Raw genomic sequence first — 19633 nt, 5'->3', positions numbered from 1 at the left:
TGCTGCGGTCTAAGTTGGGTTTTCTTTCCTTAAACACAACTTGGAGGCTACAGAAAATCCAGTTCTGGTGAATGTTCTCTCTTTAGTGCTAACACTAGCAGAGTGTTAGAGGACATCAATAGGCACATCTTCTAGAGTTTGGGCTGTATGTTTTCTTTAGTAGCTTGTGTGTCTGCTGTGCTCTTTCCCATTCTCCTCCTAGTGCACAGGTTTTACTCCCCAGATGGCTTGAGTAACAACCAGTGGCTCTTGTCTCCCATCTGTCAGAGCCAAGGCTCTTGGTACTCCACAGGGGTTCTACAGCCTTGTAGGCACCCTTGACTCCAGCTTCTTGGGTGCCAACAGGACTCATCTTTTATTATCTATCAGTTTGGGCTTGTACAGAGATGTCTGGGATAATTCCGGTGTTCCAGCTTTTTGTCTGTGCCCTGGCCAGGGAGCAGGGGCCTTGAGTGGTGGTGCAGGGACTGCCTGTGGTGTGGGCCCTCTGCCCTGAAGGGAGGTGATGGTGTCTGGGGATCAGCTGCCCTGTGAAGCAGAGAGCATGTTCCCTGCTAGGCCACAGCTTTGCATTCCTCCTCTTGGAGACTGAAGAGCTGCCTGCCTTTCCCTAAGGCTCGAATCCAGGATTGCATTACTGTACATGAGAAAACCACATCAGTCTCGGAGGACTTCACAGATCCTGGCCTGTGGAAGGCAGGTCCATAACCTTGGGAAGTGAAACCAGATAAGAAAAGCTATGATGATGCCATTTATCACTATGGAGAATGTGCTCTACCATATGAGTATACCGGATACTGCATAAACCATGCATTACTTTCTAGACTAGAAACGGCTTGTTTGTGTTGCAGGTAATAACGGGAGGTGTCTAGATGCTTCCTTCAGCTTAATTATTGATGTAGTAATAGAATAAATCTGTCACTTTCTATATTTGAAGAACTGGAGACAAACATTGAGCTTGGATACCTGGGTGATGTTACAAATTCCCCAAATCTACCTGCATGTTGTGAACACACTCTGAAGCGATGCTTTAAAGAGACCTTTTGATGTTGTGGCAGGAGAAACCAACCGAACAGTCACAACAGCGTGTTCCTTGATGCAAGAGCTGAGAAGCTGAACTGTTAATGTGAGGAATACAAGGCTTTTGACAGTGATATCACCATATGTGTACATACAGAGAAACATTGAGAAGGCTCAAATGGAAGACAGGCCCTGAAAGTATTTCTTGCTCTGGAGCCTGCACTCCAGATTTAAAGCCTAAATTCCCATGTGCTTTCACCTGGAAATAGTGCACTGTCTTTACCAGTGGTGCCCTTACACAGATGTCTTTCCAGGTTGCTTACTGCTAGGAATATAAAGTCATTTTCAAATAGGGCAGGGCCAGGAACCTGAACTTTGCAACCTGGTACAGGTTACCAAAATCCCAATTACCAGATGATATACTACTGGGTAAAGGCTTGCAAGCATGTGGAAACGTTCAAGCTCCACAATTAGTGTCCTAAAGGAGGGTTTGTATAACAAACCTCTGTCAGAGCACTGCTTTGCTCTCTGTCACTGGAACCTTGCCTAGAAAGTGCGCGTTCTGACGTCTTATTGCTGTGGGTTGATGTTGTCTAGATCATATTCCTGGGTTAAAGCAGAAATGGGTGCGTTCCAAGCACCTGGCTTGTTTGCATCTGATCCCATCTTCCCAAGGTGAATAAGTATCTTTATTTGACATTAACTTCTTGATATATGTATGTACCCCTATCAGCTGAGAAATCAATGAAGTCTGATTCTTCATCCAGGCTGGTGAGTTACTGTAGCTCTCCCGTGCTTGATCCCAACTGTATCTCCGATATTTTGACGTTTGGGCAGAGTCTGGGTACTGCAGAGAAGAGAGGAGGCACAAAGGATCACTCAGCCCCTCTGGCATGTGTGAGAGCTCCAGGCACAGTGGTAATCCGTAGGCAGAGTATCTGTGAGTAAGGCAGGTGTGTAGTGTTCCTATTAATTCTTGCAAATTTTTTTCATAGAAAGGTGTTTAAACAATCTCAGCCTACTTTTCCTTTCTTCGATTTGCATGCAGAAAGCCCATCTGACATCCTTCATTCTGCTGTATCGGGTTGTAGAATGGTTGGGACTGGAAGGGACTTTAAAAGCCCATCTAGCTCCACCCTGTGCCATGGGCAGGGACACCTCCCACTGGATCAGATTGCTCTAAGCCCCATGCAGCTTGGCCTTGAACACCTCCCGGGATGGGGCAGCCACAAACCTGTGCCATTTTTATGCTTCTTGACTTCTAATTTGGCCCTGTTCAATTTAAAGCCTCTTCAATTACTCATTTTCATTTGTCCAAGGTATTTCCTGGTGGTCTTCTGTATGGCCTGAGTAGGCATCTAGTTGGACTTCACTTATTATGATTGCTCTGGATTGACCAATCCATCCTATTACTGCATCTAGAGACGGTCTAGAAAGGCTTCAAGGTTAGGTATCCTCCATAGCAGTCTGAAGGATTGTTAAATTTGTTTTTTCTAAATTATTAATTCTTTATGTAGCTAAACACCAATAACATGTACTCCTTGTCTGCACTGGGGAAATAAACCAAAGATGCTGCAGCACCTGGGGGGAGGAGGGGAGGAGAGGATAATTCTCCACCAACTGTTCCTGTCCTAGCATTGAAGATTTTGGGTTTTGACTGCTCAGATCAGTTTGTCCGGGGGGGAAAAAAACCTTTTCTCTGTGAACATTAGAAGCAGCACAACTGGTAAGGGTTAGATGTCTTTGCAGAGCAATAGCAGTCTTGCTCTTGCAAGAGAGCAGTATAGCCAGTGTGTACAGCAGTGCCTCTGCCATGGGGTGCTGTTTGGAGTGCTCCTGTCCCCAGGAGGATAATGATCAGCTGCCTGGGGAGGTGACCTGCAAGTCTCTGGAGCCAGGTGGGTGAAAACCAGAGTAGGGCTCGGAGGTGCTGCTGGATGAGAGTCTAGAATTGTCCTGAAGCAGAGAGGTCTGCTGCTTAAAGCAAGTATCTGTGCATTGTGCTGGTTGGAGAGAAGGTGTTGGGAAAGGGCCAGAAAAGAGCACTGGCTATGGGTGTTCTTTTGCTCAGGACCAGATCTCATCTGCAATCAACAATAAACAATTCTGTTTCTCATTACATGTGGCTGTAGTGGAGAAAGGTGGCAGAGATACTGCTCAGCTGTTTCCACCTGATGATCATCCAGTGGGTCTGGTGAATGTCTGCCTGTTGTCTTAGGCTGGTTTGAAGGCTGGAAATTCTTGATTCCTTCATGTCACCTGTAGTAGTTACAGAAGGATGTGGATGACCTTGGCTGAGCACAACAGGGAAGGCAGCTGGCTAGGAACACAGATCCAGTATTTATCAATTAATTGGCTCCTTGGTCAGCTGTACCATGCTAATAACTATCCTGCCATTCCTGTCCCTTAGTGAGTAGTGGCCATGAATGAGTTTGGACAGGGAACTAATCCTGTTACCAACCAGTTCTGTTTGACATTTACCTGCGTAGGTGCTGATGCTGGCAGGAAGGATCATGGTAGGAACACAAGGCTGAGGAGGAGCTGCCCACTTGCCAACAGACCTGTGCTTATGTTAAGTTGTTCTTTATGCTTGGGTCAGTTGACTGATAAAATCTGCTTCTTTTCTCCTGAGAAATAAATACCTTATTACCAAAGATGTTGGGCTGGGTAAGGCACTTGCACTACTTATCAGCCAGTGGATCTGACCAAAGCAGAGGGATTGTTTTCCTAGCAGGACATATGATGTCCTTATGTCAGGGTGTTTGGCATAAAACCAAGTTCCTTTTCTTTACCAATGGAGTTCTTGAGTCAATTCAGAGATCGCTTTGTCTGCCTTTCCAAGCAACGCCTGTAGATGTAGAAAGAACAGGGCACCTTTTCCTTCAATAAACTCTTTTATATATTAAAAAAAGAAGACAGATGAGGAATTTCAGCTACTCTGTTCAGACAAGTGTAGCAGGAATAATTTTGGAATCTAAGAATTGTCAGTTACTGGCTTAATACTGCAGGCTCTCAGCAGTTGTTAATGCTGTCTGTTGTCTCCATTCCTTCTTTCCTCTCCGCCTGCAAAGGTAGAAAAAACGGTTTTTCTGATCTTAAGAAGATACCCCCTGGCTCTGTCAAGAGAAAACTGGTCTCTTGCTGACATTCCTGTGCCAGTGAAGATGTGAATGGTGTTAATGACTCGGTGCACTTACAAAGCATGCTATGGGATAAAGTGAATGGAGAGGTTGTACTTAAAACCCATCTATTTAGCCAATCTCAAATGAGCCATCCACGTGCTTTGGTTCAGGGAAATGCCATGAATTAGGTTTTTTGCCTGGTCCAAAACTGAGCTTAATCGTTGATTCCCTGGTCAAGCCCATACAGCCAATCCATCCAGCCTATCTGTCCCTCCTAGATAACAACATACAGGGGGCTGATTTTTGTCTCCTGTCTATATTTCTAGGATAAATCCATTCTCAATAGCTTCTATGGAGCAGAGGTTGGACTGCCTTGAAGTAGTCTGATCTGTCACTTGGGGAATGTGACCCTGTGTGTATGCTTGTGATGTGTATTCAGTTTGCTAAAACTTGAGGCATTTATTTGGCAAAACTGAAAATGCCTCAATAAGAATCAATGAAATGAGCAGTGTTAAATTTGTGCTTAGGTTTCTTGATGTTGTAGCAGTGTTGGTAACTTCTGTTCCTGACCAGCTCTAAAGCATAGTGTGAAGTGTCATGTGCAGGGCTGGCTGCAAGGTTCGCTGTCGGCTGGAGTGGGACCCGGCAGGGAGTGACACTCCAAGAGGAGACTGCTTTGGGATTGAGAGAGACTGATAAGCAGGGAAGATGCATGAGAAGATAGTAGGACAGCAGAAATAGTGGTGGTTGGAAAGAGACTTTTTCCTTACCCAAATTATTTACTAGAGTAACTGTGAGTATCAAGTCTTCAAAAACAAAGAAAACAGCTTTGCACATTTTACTGAAGGAGTTGAACATCAAAAGGTGCTCATAAATCCTGTAACTTGGCAAATGAAAGGGAGATTTAAATATCTGTAGGAAAGAGATCAGATCCTCTGCTCCGTATTTACTCACATTAAGTTACTTACATTTAAACACTCACGTATTTACTTACATTAAGTTTAAGCAGATAGTTAAAGCTAATAAAAGAGCCTCTTAAGAGAACTGGAAACCAATAATTTGAATGTAGCATGTACTATGAATTGCTTAACCTCAATTCTGTGCTAAGGTATCTTTTTTCACTGGTTCTGTAATATTTTTCAGTTCTTTATTGTTCCTTTGCAATAACTGTCTCCTAACAGAAACATTTATTTCTTTTTAAGACCTATTCAGGGCTGTTCTGCGTAGTTATAAACCCTTACAAGAACCTCCCGATTTACTCGGAAAACATCATTGAGATGTACAGAGGGAAGAAGCGCCATGAAATGCCACCGCACATCTATGCAATATCTGAATCTGCATATCGATGCATGCTCCAAGGTAAGAGTTAGTTCAATGTTACTGAACCGTTAGCTGACATTTTTGTAATGTACCTAAAACTCAGGAGCTTCATTATCCAGGTACATAGCAATTTCTAACACCATCCAAATCTTTTCCTAGTACTTAGTGAGGAAAAAAGCTTTCTTAGTTAGAACCTTAAACTTTCAGAATAGAAATAACTTGGAGATTGATCCCTGTTGGCATATTTGTCTGTCTTAGTGAGGCAGAGAAGCAAACCAACACTGGTAGGAAGTGTGTGGTGCCAACTGGTGACACTGAATAGGGTATCAGAAATACCTTTTTCTTAAAGGAATAAGATTAATGTCCAAAGCTGTTAGTGCAGTGGCTTTGAACGAGGTGGGAGCGGCAAAGTGTGATTGTAAAGGGAGAGGTGAAGTGTGTTACTGAGTTATCTCTAATTCTATAAAAGTATTGGCGTTTTGACATCTGACCCATAATCTGAGGTGACAATGAAACAATGGTGTGTTTGAGTTCACAGGGAGGTCAGGGAAATACTGGGCCTTGAATTCCACTGCCTGAACTGGTGCAGGTCATGTCTGCAGTAAAATTGAGTAAATTTGTGGTGGGCAGATGCCTTTTGTTTGTCCAGTATGGCCTTAAAGCTAAAATTTTGACACCTATGAATCTGACATTATTTAAGTGTGTTGAAATAAAGACAGGCTGTTGAACTGGTAAAATTGTCCTTCTGACACAGTGCGCTGGAGACACAGCTCGTACTAGCCAGTACTGGTTTGTATGACCATATTTTCTGCTGTAGACCTGGTATGGATGTCCTGGAAGTAGGTTAAAAGCTGTTTGACTTAACATAAATTAAGCAAAGACTGGTTCTCTGATCAGGTTTAACAACCGTTTGAATGCAAGTCTTTTTTTAAAAGACATTTCCTGTCTTTAAATTACTGCAAGTCACGTTTCTGCAGTTGTGCCTTTGTCTTTAGGGCTGCTTAATAATAAACCACAGGTTGCTGGGTGGCTGAGTGCTCTTTTGCCTGTGCAGAAGCTCTGCTGTCACCACTGAGCAGGGCAATGCAGGGGCCGGCAGTGGAGGAGCAGCCAGTTGAGGTCACCTAGATCTGTCAGGCTTCTCAGTGGGTATTTAGGGCTATTCTCAGCCATTTGCATGAAAGGAAAACAGCCACCTCTTGATCAGAACAAAAGCCTCCAACAGCTCAGATCAGAGGGCTTGGAAGAACAAGTATCTATGCAATAATAGGACAGACTAAGATTATTTAAGGAGTTTATTCCCAGCAGTCTTGGGTGGTTTCTGAATATGGGCTTCCACTCCAAAAGCACCATATCCTTTGAAATTGTCTCAAACTTCAAAAAAGTCCTCTAACAAAGTAAGTCAATGTCAGCAGTTATCACATCCCCGGTGCTCTACATTTTGTGCACGTACTGTGCTGGTAATGGTTTAGATCTCAGGAGATCTTGCTATATGTACAAATTGTACTATTTTTGGAAGGCAAAATGAAAGAATATCTCATAATGGTGTATGTTGGGCAACAATCTTGTTTTCTTTCCATACTGATATTTGGACATTCATATGTTCTATCAAATCTCTGTTTGTGTCTGTACTTGCTTTCTTAATTTTGACAGTCTGAATTTTTCTTTCTTGAAAGACTGAAGCCATAGATTGAAATAAGAATACATGCAAACTATGTGAAAGGATCCATTTATTAGGGAATAACTTCAAGGTAACTAAATCTGTTCTTAGTGCCCTTCACCTGTATGAAGCTGCTCCCTATTTGTCTTATCCAGTGATTGCCATCAGCCCGTGAGCTCCTCATTGATGGTTTGCCTTCACAGTTGCTTTGCCAGGATAAGTAACAAGAAAAGGCATGAGGAGTTTTGTGCTGGGCAAATATTTAACCAAGGAAACTTGGTTGTGTGGAAGTGTTCCTGACAGCCAGTCATCGGCCTGCTGCTCTGTCCTTCCCCTGAGGAATTCCATGCTTAGGACGGCCTTGTAGGTCAGCAGCGCTCAATGCCCTTCAGTCGGGAGGAGAATAGGCTGAAATTCTTAGTGCTGGTTAAACACAGAGGGCAAAGGGGCAGGGAGGGAAGAGCTATGAAACGTAGAATGTTCCAGAAGTCCAGTCTGCCCTTTTGGAGAGGGAATAGTGTTCTCTGGAGAGATGTGTTGAACTGGTGTGAGCTGTCACAAAAGGAGGGGGGTGCGGAATCATTTTCAGTGGTCTAGTACTGCATCTGAACAGCTCAGTTCTTGTGCTGCTGTGGGACATGAGGAATTTGGGGCAAGTTTTGAGAGTAAAAACAAACCACCTTGCTTGCTGGATCTCATCAGTGTTGCCTTTTCTGCAAGACTTGCAATAAAGATTAATAAGACTGTGTTCACACTTAGAAACAAGCAAGATGTTGGGTGCATTTTGGCTATGACAGTCAGGGTTTCTTTTCAGGAACAGACTCCTTACCCAGTGCCCTGACCTCAGAGCTAATAACGTGCAGTTCAGCTTTACATACTGGATTTCCCCTCTCTCTCCCCTGTAATTACTGTTCAAAGCAGTGTGGCAGGAGGGTAAGTATTGCCTCACAGGTGGTTTAGTGGATTTCTCCTGTGCTTGCTCTTAATTTTCTTAATGTTACATTGGAGCAGTGAGTACACAGAGCCCAATGGCTTCTGGACAACTGAAATCGGTCGGCCCTAGCCAGAAATCAAATGCATAAACATGTAGGGCTAGAGCTGGTGTTATTCACAAAAGAATGCTAGACTGAGCTTTCCAGGGCTGCCGGACAGTTGACATGGTCATAAGGAGTTGGTATCCTAATCCCTGTGACAACATTGACCTTAATTCTGTTCGGTAATACAATTTGCAAGACGTGCTGGTGGTGTTCTGCACTGCTAGACGTAATAGGCGGTCAGAAGCAGGGACTGACGGGGACTGGAATTTCCTTTAAGGAAATGAGTTCTGCAAGTCAAATTGTCCATCTGTGACAGTCCTTGTTTTACTAGACCTGACTGTGAAAGCAGTGCTAGCACACATCTCTACTGCTTTTACCGTCCTTGGCTTTCTCTTCTCCCCCCTCCCATTCTTATTCTCCCATTTCCAGAGGAAGTCTGGCATTGTTTTATTGGGCCTCTTTATCCACTGAATCTTAAAAGTGTTTTGGAAGAAATACTAAGGAAAACTGATTTGCTTTTTATTGCCAAAGGCTGACTGGCCTACTGATATTACTCGTGTATAATTATGCTTACTCTTTCCTTTTTATCCTGTTTCCCTGAGGACATCTCAGTGAGCACTAAATTAGCGCTGATATTTTAGGACTGCCTTTAATCCTGTTGCAGAGAAGGTTTATCGGAAACAGTGTAATACTCGAAATGGACACTTGGTGTTGGAGAAGCCAGCACTGCCTTCAACCGCAATGCTTCTCTCTTTAAAAACATCATATTGATTGGTATTTTTAGTTAATCTTGATTTAAGTCCTGCCTTTGGGGATGTTTGCTTTGCCCCTACCCTAAGATAGGGAAGAGAAGGATTGAAACTATTTTATGACAACTCTTTTCTTTAAAGGTCCATTAACTCTTCAAATTGAAGAGGAAAAAATTGCTCTGAGTCCAAAAAGCCCGGGAATGCTGACAAACGTTATTTGAGGGAGGAACCTGCTAAATGTGCCATTAATATTCTTGATAGTTCATTACATTTTGACATACCAAAAGATTCCTCAAAGCTTTTGCAGTAGTTACAAAGCACAGGATGGCGAGTGAAGAACTGGCTGCTTGGTAGATGTAATGTGGGGGGGTTATTGGTCACTTTGTTATGCTGTGATTTATGTTTTCACTTTAGCATAGTCAGGCTGGGGTGCGATATAAATGCTTTGGTGACAATAGCATTAACATCCAGATTTGTCCGTATACCCATAGGGATGTGATATACAGTGGTCTGAATGGCATGCTGGGGAGAGACTCTAGGAGCAAGAAATGAAGCAAAAGAAACTGAAATCCATGACACTGAAAAAGTCTACCACTTCGTTGGTTTTGAATTTGAAGTAAAATGAGAACTGCCTCTGTCAGTTGAACCTATAGTGCAACATTTCATGTCCTTCCCCTTGCTCTTCTTTCTCTTGGCATTAAATCCATGCGCATTGGTGACTGTGAAGTTATTGTCATGATTTAAGTTATCTCCCCTTGCTAGGCCATCTCTGAATGGTAGCAATGGCGGCTACACAGTGAACAAACTCAGATGAACTTAGTTTCCACAACTTGCTTGTAGTACACTACTGTGCATTTTCCTTCACATTTTTGTTTCTGTTGGGAAAGCATTAATGCTGCAGTGTTTGTGGCAGCAGTTCCTCACCTTTGTCTTTCTCAATGTCAAACCCTGTTTGGATTTCTGCTCTTTACTGTTGTTCACCCTCAAGGTTACAGGCTGAATTAGGTGTGAAGATATTTATAGTAAACAACTCTTTTCTTAAGGCTCAGCTGCTTAGAAGTGTTACTTGAAGTGGTTGACTTACATTTTTTGAGTAACTTTCTTTCCTGTTTAAAAATGAAGCCAGAGTGGGAGGTGTCCCATACAGAATTCTTCCTTTCTTTGATGCTTCAGCTGTTTTCCCCTGCCTCTGAAGTGCTGCACCAAGTTAGCCAGTTCCATGGTCTTTTTGGTTGATATTCTGACCACCTAAGGATGATTTTCATTTTAAAACTTGCTGTGCAAGCTGGCTTCGTGATTGAAGTGTGATTGTGTCAAGACAAGAATTGAAGACTGACTGCATCCAACTTCTGAAATTGTTTGTGAGATGGATCATTTTGTGCCTGTTCCTCAGCCAGCACCCTCTTCTACTCTGAAGCTTTTGTTTAATTTAAACTCCATTTATTTCTATGTAGTTGCAAAATGGATAATTCATTTCTGCTTGGCTTTAGCCTTCAGATGACATCAAGGTGTTAGTGCTTGTGCAACAAGAACTGTGGTCTCATCCTGACAGCACCTTGTGCTGTAACCGCAAGGCTGGGGAGTGTGTGTACCGCACAGTCCCTGGGTTTCATCAGTCCTGTCTGTGTCCCTCGAGGTGTTGAACTGAGTTCAGCTATGCTGTAACTGCTACTGCTAGTAATTGCAGTAGCTACTTTTTACCACCCCTCCTCTTTACTTTAATTTGTTATTCTCTGGCAAGGAAGCAATTTTTACTGCTTAGCAAATGGTGAGGGGCTACTGGTGTTCTACTCTGTTTTCACTAAGCCAAGGCTACACCACCAACACAAATTGCCTGGTTTTGTCTTGATGTGTATCAATTTAACTTGTGCATGCTCGATGCTTCTAGGGCGTTTGGCTGCTCAGGTAACTCCTGACAGACTCCATGGACCTTCCTCAGTGACTCAGAGTGCGCCTCTGCTTTGCTGCTTCATGAAAGCAAGGTGTGGATAAAAGCTCATGGCTTTTGAGTACTCCAAGGCATTAAAATTATGTATTCTAGGACTTTTTCAGACTGATGGCGAAGTCTTCATATGATGCATAGAAGGAACACCCAGGAGAAAGCAGGAAAATATGTGACTACCACTTTCTGTGTGTCTTCTATGAAGTTGCTTGGGGGAGGTCTCAGGCTGGGAATGCTCTTTTGAGGCAAACATGCAGGAATCACTCAAACTGAAGCACTAGTAAGTACAAGGATGGTAGTAGCAAACAGCAAGCACCGAATTCTGAATCGCAGGGATGGAGTAGCTGATAGACTTAACTGTGCTGCACAGGAATGTCTGGTACAAACCAGATGTGAGCTGTGGGTGCTGTCTCTAAGATTCCTGTGCAGATCTGGGAACCTGAAAACCAGTGCGCTCATGGTCAGTGTCAAACACGTTGGGAGAAACTGTTCCAGAGTATAAACCTACCCTTTGCAGGGACATGCACACGCATGCATATAATCATGTATTGAGACTCTGGATGGGTTTTCTGAAGAGAGGTCAGGCCTTGCAAATGCATGGATCTGTGGATGAATCTGTATGGACCAGAGAAGACTGAATGATAGAGCCTGTGGGGCTTTACAGAACTAGTTTGATTAGCAGTTCTAAGCAGAGTCTCTTATGAGTGCAGTATGAGGAAAGGCCTTCATATGTGCAAAGACCTGGTTAAAGGTTTATCAGTTTTGTCCACTGTTTGCTTTTTATTGTTTGGCAGGGTCACTGCTGTAGCCTCATGGAACCTGCATTTAGTGTGGTCATCTTTCTTGTTTGTAAATGTCTTGCCTGGAAAAGAAATTGTAGGGGGATACTTGGCATATATTATCTATGCTAGCAAAACTGAGGGCCTGATGTGAAAAACTGCACCTCAGAGTATATGGGAGGTGAAACTAGCCTGTGAGATACCTTGTGTACCACTGTGCAGTGGTGGTGCTGCGTGGAATGGGTGGTGTTAGCAGTGCTGGAGCTGTTATTGCTGGAGTGGGAGCTGCAGGGAACAGAGCAGAGCTGTGGAAATGGAAATGCAAGGTCAGCAGTGGTTATAAATCCAGTAGAGAAAGCAAGGAGTAATGGGAAGAGGGATCAAAGCAGGAAACACTTTGCCATAGACTTATAACACATTTTATCATCAGCACTTTTTGCAGCTCTGGCCTTCCCTACTTTGGGCGTGGAGGAAATTGGACGGGAAGGCATTCAAAAACAACTGGAATTAACAAAGCTATTTGTCATGGAAAGGATAATTCAGGTCCGATAGAACAGAAATCTGAATATGGAGTGGCACAGGGAGAAGGAATAGTGATCCTTCCTACCCAACCTCTTCCCATGGCAGAACAAGGGGTCAGTGCTGGAAATTTCAAAAAACATCTTCAAAACAGTAAAAAGAAGCAATTCTTTAACAGTGTAGCTGAACTGTGGAAGTTTGTGCCTCAGAATATAGTGGGTGCTGAAGGCTTGTGCTTGTCCAGGAAGCCACTTGAGAAATACATGGACGTGAATTCTGAGGATAACAGATCAGGAAACTGTGGGAGACTTGCTGACTACTGGGAAAGTGTTGTGGGGTGTCATCCGTAGCCTCTGATTTTGGTCCTTCCATTATCTGTTGTTGGAGTGCCATACTGATCCCGATTGTACGTGGTCTGCCTTGCTCTAAGTTGACTGTGTAACGTGCAAATAAAAGTACCTTTGGGTTAAATGGAAACAGTCCCTGTCTCCTGAACACGGGAGGGTTGTTGAGTGGGATGGGTTAGTGGGTGCCTCCCTGTGTGGCACATGGGTGGTAGGATTGCAGGGATCTGCTGGAGCTGCCTGGAGATGGCTGAGATTGTAGCACAGCTCTGAGTTTATTATGACTGCACAGAGATTAATTAGTCTTTATTGGAGTGCTCTCTATAAGTCCTCTTTCTCACTACTCTGAAGTGATAAGCTGGCTGAGAAGAGGCAACTGGTGAAATGTCATTGTGTCTCTTTTTGAAGCAGTAGTTTTTCATGGTGTCTCAAATGAAACATTTAAGTGATGAGTTTTTTTCTTCACAAAAGACAGGGAAACGTTGCCTTTAGTGCAGGAATGAATTCACAGTAGCTTCTGGGTCAAAAAGTCCTTCAGTAATTATCCTCTTCTTTCTTGTAGTCTTCTTTTTTCATAGAATAATAGGGTAATTTGAGTCGGAAAGGACCTTAAAGGCCATCTAGTTCCAACCCCTCTGCCATGGATTGGGATGTGTCCCAACCAGATCAGGCTGCCCAAGGCCTGATCCAGCCTGGCCTTGAACACCTGCAGGGATGGGGCAGCCACAACTTCCCTGGGCAACCTGTTCCAGTGCATCACCACTCTCATGGTGAAGAAATTCTTCCTTATGTCTAGTCTAAATTTGCCCCTCTCCAGTTTATACCTACTTTCAGGTACTGGAAGGCCCCTTTCAGGTACTGGAAGGTTGCTCTAAGGTCTCCTCTGAGCCTTCTCTTCTCTAGGCTGAACAAGCCCAACTCTCTCATCCTGTCCTGGTATGAGAGGTGCTCCAGCCCTTTGATCATCTTTGTAGCCCTCCTCTGTACCCATTCCAACAGTTCCATATCCTTCTTATGTTGAGGATTCCAGAACCAGACACAATACTCCAGATGAGGTCACATCCCCTTCTTATCAAAAACTAAGGCTGGCAGAAAAGGGAGTATTGGATGCTGAGAATGGGTGGCGAAATCTTGGTGGAGAGATGCTCTTCCTTGTTCCTCTCCTCCCCTCCTCTCTCCGTGCCTAGTAATCTCCACTGGATTTTTAGATGGAAGCAGTTTAAAACTACATAGGAAAAGCCACTAATCAAAGCTGTTCTGTGACCAATGATAATTCACGAGCATTTCTGGTAGGGAAGGGTTGCTTCAATTGTCAGTGATTACAGTGAAACCATTAGGTGAAAGTTAGTGCTTTGCACTTCCAGAACAAGCATTTGTGTTGGATCTGTGCACTCAAGGGAAAGCAAGAAGAAGGTTTTGAGGATTTATCCCCTGTAAATAGCGTAAGGAATACCTGATGCTCACATTCAGAAAAATGGCATAGCAGAGAAAATGTTTGTGTGTGCTTAAGTGCACTTGAATAAAAGCTGTTTTGACCTTAAAGAAGTTAGGGTCTAGGACATATGAATACACCTGTGAATATTTCTTTAAAGGCTGAGGAACAGGTTTATGTGGTGCAATCTCAATTTTGATGCTGCGATGGTTCACTTAGAGCTTAGTGGTGATTTAGACACAAGTAGGTAGGACAAGTGTGGTGTTTGTCCTCTGAATTGTTGAACTTCTTTAAAAACTCTTCAAACCTAAAGTAAATCTGTGTTTAAAATAGAAGAAAGTAGCAGTAACGTGGGCATTTTGTGGGAAGGGTTTTAATGTTACTTAACTTGAGACACCCATTCCCCCCGCAATGTTAGCTGTAGTCACACGTGTATCTGGGACACATTTATCTGCTCTGTTGGCTGTGCCTCCCCACACTTGGAAGTCAGCCTCAGTGGCTTGGTATGTGGTGTGGTGGGAGCTCATGGGCTTTTGTCTCCTGAAACATCCCTTCAAACTGTAATAGTGTTTCTACCTGTTCTCACGTGGAAGTGTTTTAGAGCTTTTCATAGTACTCAGTGATTGTGAAAAGGAATAACTTGACTACACTGCTGAAGAATAGAGTGGTCAAAACTGTACAGGGATTCTGGGAGTATTCTCAGATAAGCATACTCATCATAAGGCTTGTGGTGGGTCTTAGAAACCATCCATCAGAAAAATGCTCACAGCTTTTTAGTTCAGCTGTTGTAGGCAATGTACTGAAATTAATGGTGGGTGTAAGTGTAGTGTGGCTGCCCTTCCTGGGATGGGGTGGTTGGCTGGGGCTCTGTGTCTTGTCCCAGGTGTGACTGACTGTGTCATGTTGAGGTTGGAAACACTGGTAATGTACTGTTATCACACTTGCTATCTTTACAGACTTGTGGAGTTCAGGCACAATGAAACAGCTTAGGAGGAAACCCACAAGAGTGAAAGCTAGTTCATAGCCAGGCTTGTTAAATGGCTTGTGCTTGCTTATTTGAGAAGAAGAGCAGAAGTTAAATGAGTGAGCTTAACCAGCAGACATTGCAGTTGAAGGACCTCCTCGAATCATTGTTTTGGCTGACAGTGTGGTCTTTGTCTAGGCAAAAGCCAATTACATGGGAAAGGGAACAACCTAAGCAGGGTCAAAGGAGAACAGAAACCACTGCTATGTTGAGTACTCGGCAGTCCAAATAAACTTTTTCCAGCCTATGACTGCCAATTACTGCTCATCTTGGGTTACTTCTGAGCACCATGCAAATGAAAACTGAAAAGTAAGCAGAGGAAAGGCCTGTACAGGAGATTTCAGGGCTTCTCACTTCTATCAGGTAAGCTCTTGGGGAGCTCCAAGTCGGGAAGGCCAAGAACTGCTTCTTCGCATCAGACAGTAAGTGTAAGTGAGCGAGTCCTTGCAGCTCTGGTTGGAGCAGTTGAAGGAGTTGCTGCCTCATGGATTGCTCCTGCCCTTCGGCAAGGTTGCATTAGGGGCTTCTGTGAGAGCCAGGCACTGCCTTGGGTGGTAAATCAGTCCCAAAAGGTGTAGCTGGCCCCACCGGCTTGATGATGTGTTGTGTTGGGAGGGTTCTCGTGGTCAGAGTTGGTTCCTTCTTCATGTATCAGCTGGTTGTACATTTTGGCCCTCACTTGCAGCGTTGATCAACCCTTGGGATTGTGCAGTTCTCTCTTGTCTTTCTGCAGACTGGAGGCTGGCTGGTGACCTCTGCTCATCTCCAGTTGTAGCCATTGCCTGTTTCAAAAGGCTAAATAAATAAATGTGGTATTGCCTAAGAGATCGGAGTGTTTGCCAGTCCTGTTATAAATCCATACCTGTTTGGATGAGTTTGTTAGGGAAGGAATGTGCTGCCTAATGACTTCTCACAAATGTAGCAACTGGTTTAATTTCTAAGTTAGACTTACTAAAGCTTTTCTTAATGATAGTTAATAAAGGTAGTGAAAGACTGCCAGTGAAAACATGAACCATGTTTGAGCCTCTTCAAACTTAATGAGGACTGAAAACATTCCAATTCTCTCTGGTCTGTAATGGAGATGCTGCCCACAGCTTCATTAAATGGGCAGGACACAGTCTGACAGCGATTTGCTTTCTCCTTTTGTGCTGATTCAGCTCTGTCTAGTAGCTCTGAAAGCAAATGGCACTGTCTTTTATTAAGGAATTTGGGTAATTTCAAGCCAATTGTGCAAATACCCAACTCATGACTTCTAAAATAGCCTAAATTCATAGTGCGGCTTATTCTTCAGGGTGAGATGGTGCTGTGCTATGTTGGCCACTGGCACTGTGTCTGCTCTGGAGTGCTTGTGCAGCAGCCTGGAGGTGGGCGAGTGAATAAAGAGCGTGGTCAGGGAGTTTGCAACAAACACTTGTGTTCAGTGCTACGGTTAACCGTCAACAAGTTCCAGGGTAAACCATGATGTGGGTTTGACTGACCTGTGCTATGCTTCAAAACAATTGACTCCATGTACTTCGCAGTCCATCAGCCAGCAAAACTGAAGGGTGGCTGCTATGATTTATCTCAAGTCTTGCATCTTTTAGAATAAGGGATAGAACAATATATGTATTTATATTTAAACCTTTTGTTATTTTGACTTCACAAGTAGCAGGAACGCCTATAGAGGTGATGCTTGTAGCAGCATCCATGACCCCACCCCACAGTGAAGAGGCGCTTTCTCAGCCTTCGCTGAAGACTCGGAGGCAAGAATGCAACACTAGTCTGCCAGAAGTGGTTTGTGCCAGTGCAACCTGACAGCGTGCTCCTCCAGGGTCCAGGCAGAGGAGACACAGAGATGCAGGGTGCTGTGGCTTGTGTTGTGCTATATAGGAGATAACTGGGTAAACGGGCAAAGCTGTGAGTTGGGAGTTGATGTAAACCAGCACAGTTGTGTTTGTATTTGAAATGGATGCTGTTGGGCTGAAGGGAAAGGTCTGATGTCCTTCCTCACAGATTGAGCCAGCATTGGAGGCTGTCACTGTTCTGTGGAAAATGTTTGAGCACTGAGGAAGCAAAACTGATAAGAGTTATTACACTAAATCTAAAAACCGCTGGATACCTATGAGAAGTGGAGTGCGCCTGAGTTTGGTCTTACTGCTTAGTGTATGAATTAGTGTTAGGGCAAAGAAAGAATTTCTGCCAGGTCATGGCTTGGATCTGAAAGCCGTCCAACAGATGAGTGAGCTGATAATGACAAAGCAAGAAGAGAGAAATGCAGTTTCAACTTACATCAACAGAGGTGATTTCCCCCAAACAGCGCCAGTGTCCTTGATCATCTCTGACCTCAAGGGGTTCCTCCCAGCTTCTAGAAGGACAGTCCAATGATGCTGCTCACCTTTCTTGGAGGTACCTGTTATGTCTCCTCCCTTTCAGTCACCCAAAACCTCCCAGAGTGACCGTCTGTGATACTGCCCAGCTCCTGTAGCAGCAGTGGATGCATCGCATCAAATGCTTTGGGTTCAGCTTCCTTAAATAGTTCTGGCTTGATTAACTTTAGGGATTATAACTTGAAATGTCAGCTTTAGTGCTAGCGCATTCCATGCTTTCTGAAGAGTTCCCTTGACTGTTTAAGGGGTTGCTGTTTGTGAAATGCTGTCTGTATTCCTGTGAGCTGTCATTGTCTCTCTGTGAAGCTGCAGAATGTATGTTGAAGAGCAAAGGACTAAGCTGTGCACAGCAAATATCATTGTACAACTGCAGGCAGAGGCGAAATGCAGGATAAACGGTGCTCTTGCAGAAATGCTGGGGTATGTTTGGCCTGCAGTGGGGCAGGTACCCAACACACAAACTTGTGCCTGTCAGTCCCACTGTTAACCTTGTTAGAGTTGTTTGTCGCCAGGCCCGTCATAGCGTTAAGTGCTGGGTGATCCTTTATGGAGTAGCTAGGCAACATTTTAGAGACAAACACCAAATATAAAGGCATGCTTCAGCCCTGTAACAGGATCTCTTCCTGGGCTTATCAGTCCAGTAGGACTTGGTTTAGTGAAAAGAGGGGAAAAAAGGAAGTTATCTAGGGCTTGGAAAGGAGGAGAGGCAGACCGTGAGACCACCTGCATGCTTCATAAAGCATGTGTAGTGTTTAGGACCTGATCCTGTGAATGCTCTGGCAGCAGAGAAATCTCTGCTGGTGGGAAGGACTCTTTCCTCCAGGCAGTGACCCATTTCCACAAACCTTGTCAGGAATTCAGTTTTCAAATGTCCTTGGCTGGATTGATATTTGAGCCTGTTCACCTATAGCAGAGGGCAAATACACACAGCTCTTCCAAGCCTGGCATCCACAACAAACAAGGCTATCGACCAGGGAACCGGGCTTTGCTTGGTGTATGGCCTATGGCACCTGAGTATTAAATATTGCCTAAAAATAAACAAGAACCCTCAATCCCCCCTCTACCACTGCCTCGTTTTGGAAAGGCAGTTCCTCCCATTATGGTAAATATTGGAGAAGCTGCCTTCTTCCACCCTGACAAAAGCATCAACTGCTTTGATTATGCCAGCTACAAAGGAAGGCTGGCATCTTATCACTGCTAAGTGGGTGTTGCATGCTTTGGAGAAAGAAAGAAAGGAAAGGCTGTATCCAAATGAGGGATCCCCAAGAGTCTTCTGTGGAGGTTTTTAGGAAGGACAACCCTTCATGTGCCTGCAAAGAAGTGCCCCTTTCTAACTTCCTGCTGGTCAGTGGCTGGATCTGTAGCAGCCACTGGCTTTTTCTTCGGCTGGGGTCAGGAAAGCAGGTTAATACTCGCTCACATCCTTTTTTGCTTCTTCTCTAAAACTGACCTTTGTATCTTGGCACATGTATTTCATGTCCTTACCTAAGTAAAGGCAAGATGCCGAAGGGGAAATGTTTATAGTGAGGGTGGCAGGATAGCAAGGCTGGCAGTGTTTGTGTGGAATTTACTGTGTTTAACAGCAAACACTGTTTGTGTCAAAGCGATCAGAGCTGCCTGAAATGTGAAAACGGGTACTACAGCTGTGAAATTGTGTTAATAAATTTGCATGTTTGTGTTGAGCTCAAACAGTGACTTCTATTTGGGCAGCTCACTGTGTGGAATGGCTCCAGGTGGCTTCTTCCATTCACTTGGAGTCAAATGGTGAGGGATAATGGCAGGTCTAGGTGTTTGCAATACTGATACTGTAAGGGCAGTTGGAGCAGAGGCAGGTGTGGAGGGTGGGCATTCCCTTACCTCTCAGCTCTGTTCTGCTACCATGTCCATACTTGCGATGCAACTGCCTTTGAGTTTCAATAGGCAGCTTTTAGGCACATCCTTCCTTTCTGTTTGATTATCTTGTATCAATTTATGAATGACTGTAGCGTGACCAAAGCGGAACTAAGCCCTGCTTTTAAGAAAAGCTGCTTTGTCAAAATACAGTAATTCTTTTGCAGACAGGCTTTGAGCTCTAACTTTTCAAACATCCTACCCTAACCGATTACCCAACAAATGCGTTTAATGCACATCTGGAGCCTTCCCAGAGTTCATGGGGGCTTGTTAAATCTGATCCGTTTGTTGGGGGGAAATCCTTCCATAGTTTGACGAGGGAAGGGATGGAGTGCAAAATGTTTTATATTCTGACTGTCAGAACTCCATGTATTTTACTATACATTCATAGTAAACGTTGGAATCTATTCTCACTGGTTTTTCTAACAA

General features: G+C 44.0%; 1 protein-coding gene across 2 annotated transcripts in view; it reads left to right on the top strand.

Annotated features, from left to right (window-relative positions):
* MYH10 (myosin heavy chain 10) overlaps positions 1 to 19633 on the top strand; it is a 92156-nt gene that overhangs the window by 9367 nt on the left and 63156 nt on the right. For both annotated transcript variants that reach the window (XM_054083146.1, XM_054083145.1), the window contains exon 3: positions 5345 to 5501. In XM_054083146.1, the coding sequence (XP_053939121.1) occupies positions 5345 to 5501 (157 nt within the window). The remainder of the gene's footprint in view (positions 1 to 5344; positions 5502 to 19633) is intronic.

This window comes from Cuculus canorus, chromosome 18 (genome assembly GCF_017976375.1).
Source record: "Cuculus canorus isolate bCucCan1 chromosome 18, bCucCan1.pri, whole genome shotgun sequence".
Lineage (NCBI taxonomy): Eukaryota > Metazoa > Chordata > Aves > Cuculiformes > Cuculidae > Cuculus > Cuculus canorus.
This window is presented reverse-complemented; position numbering and strand designations above follow the sequence as displayed.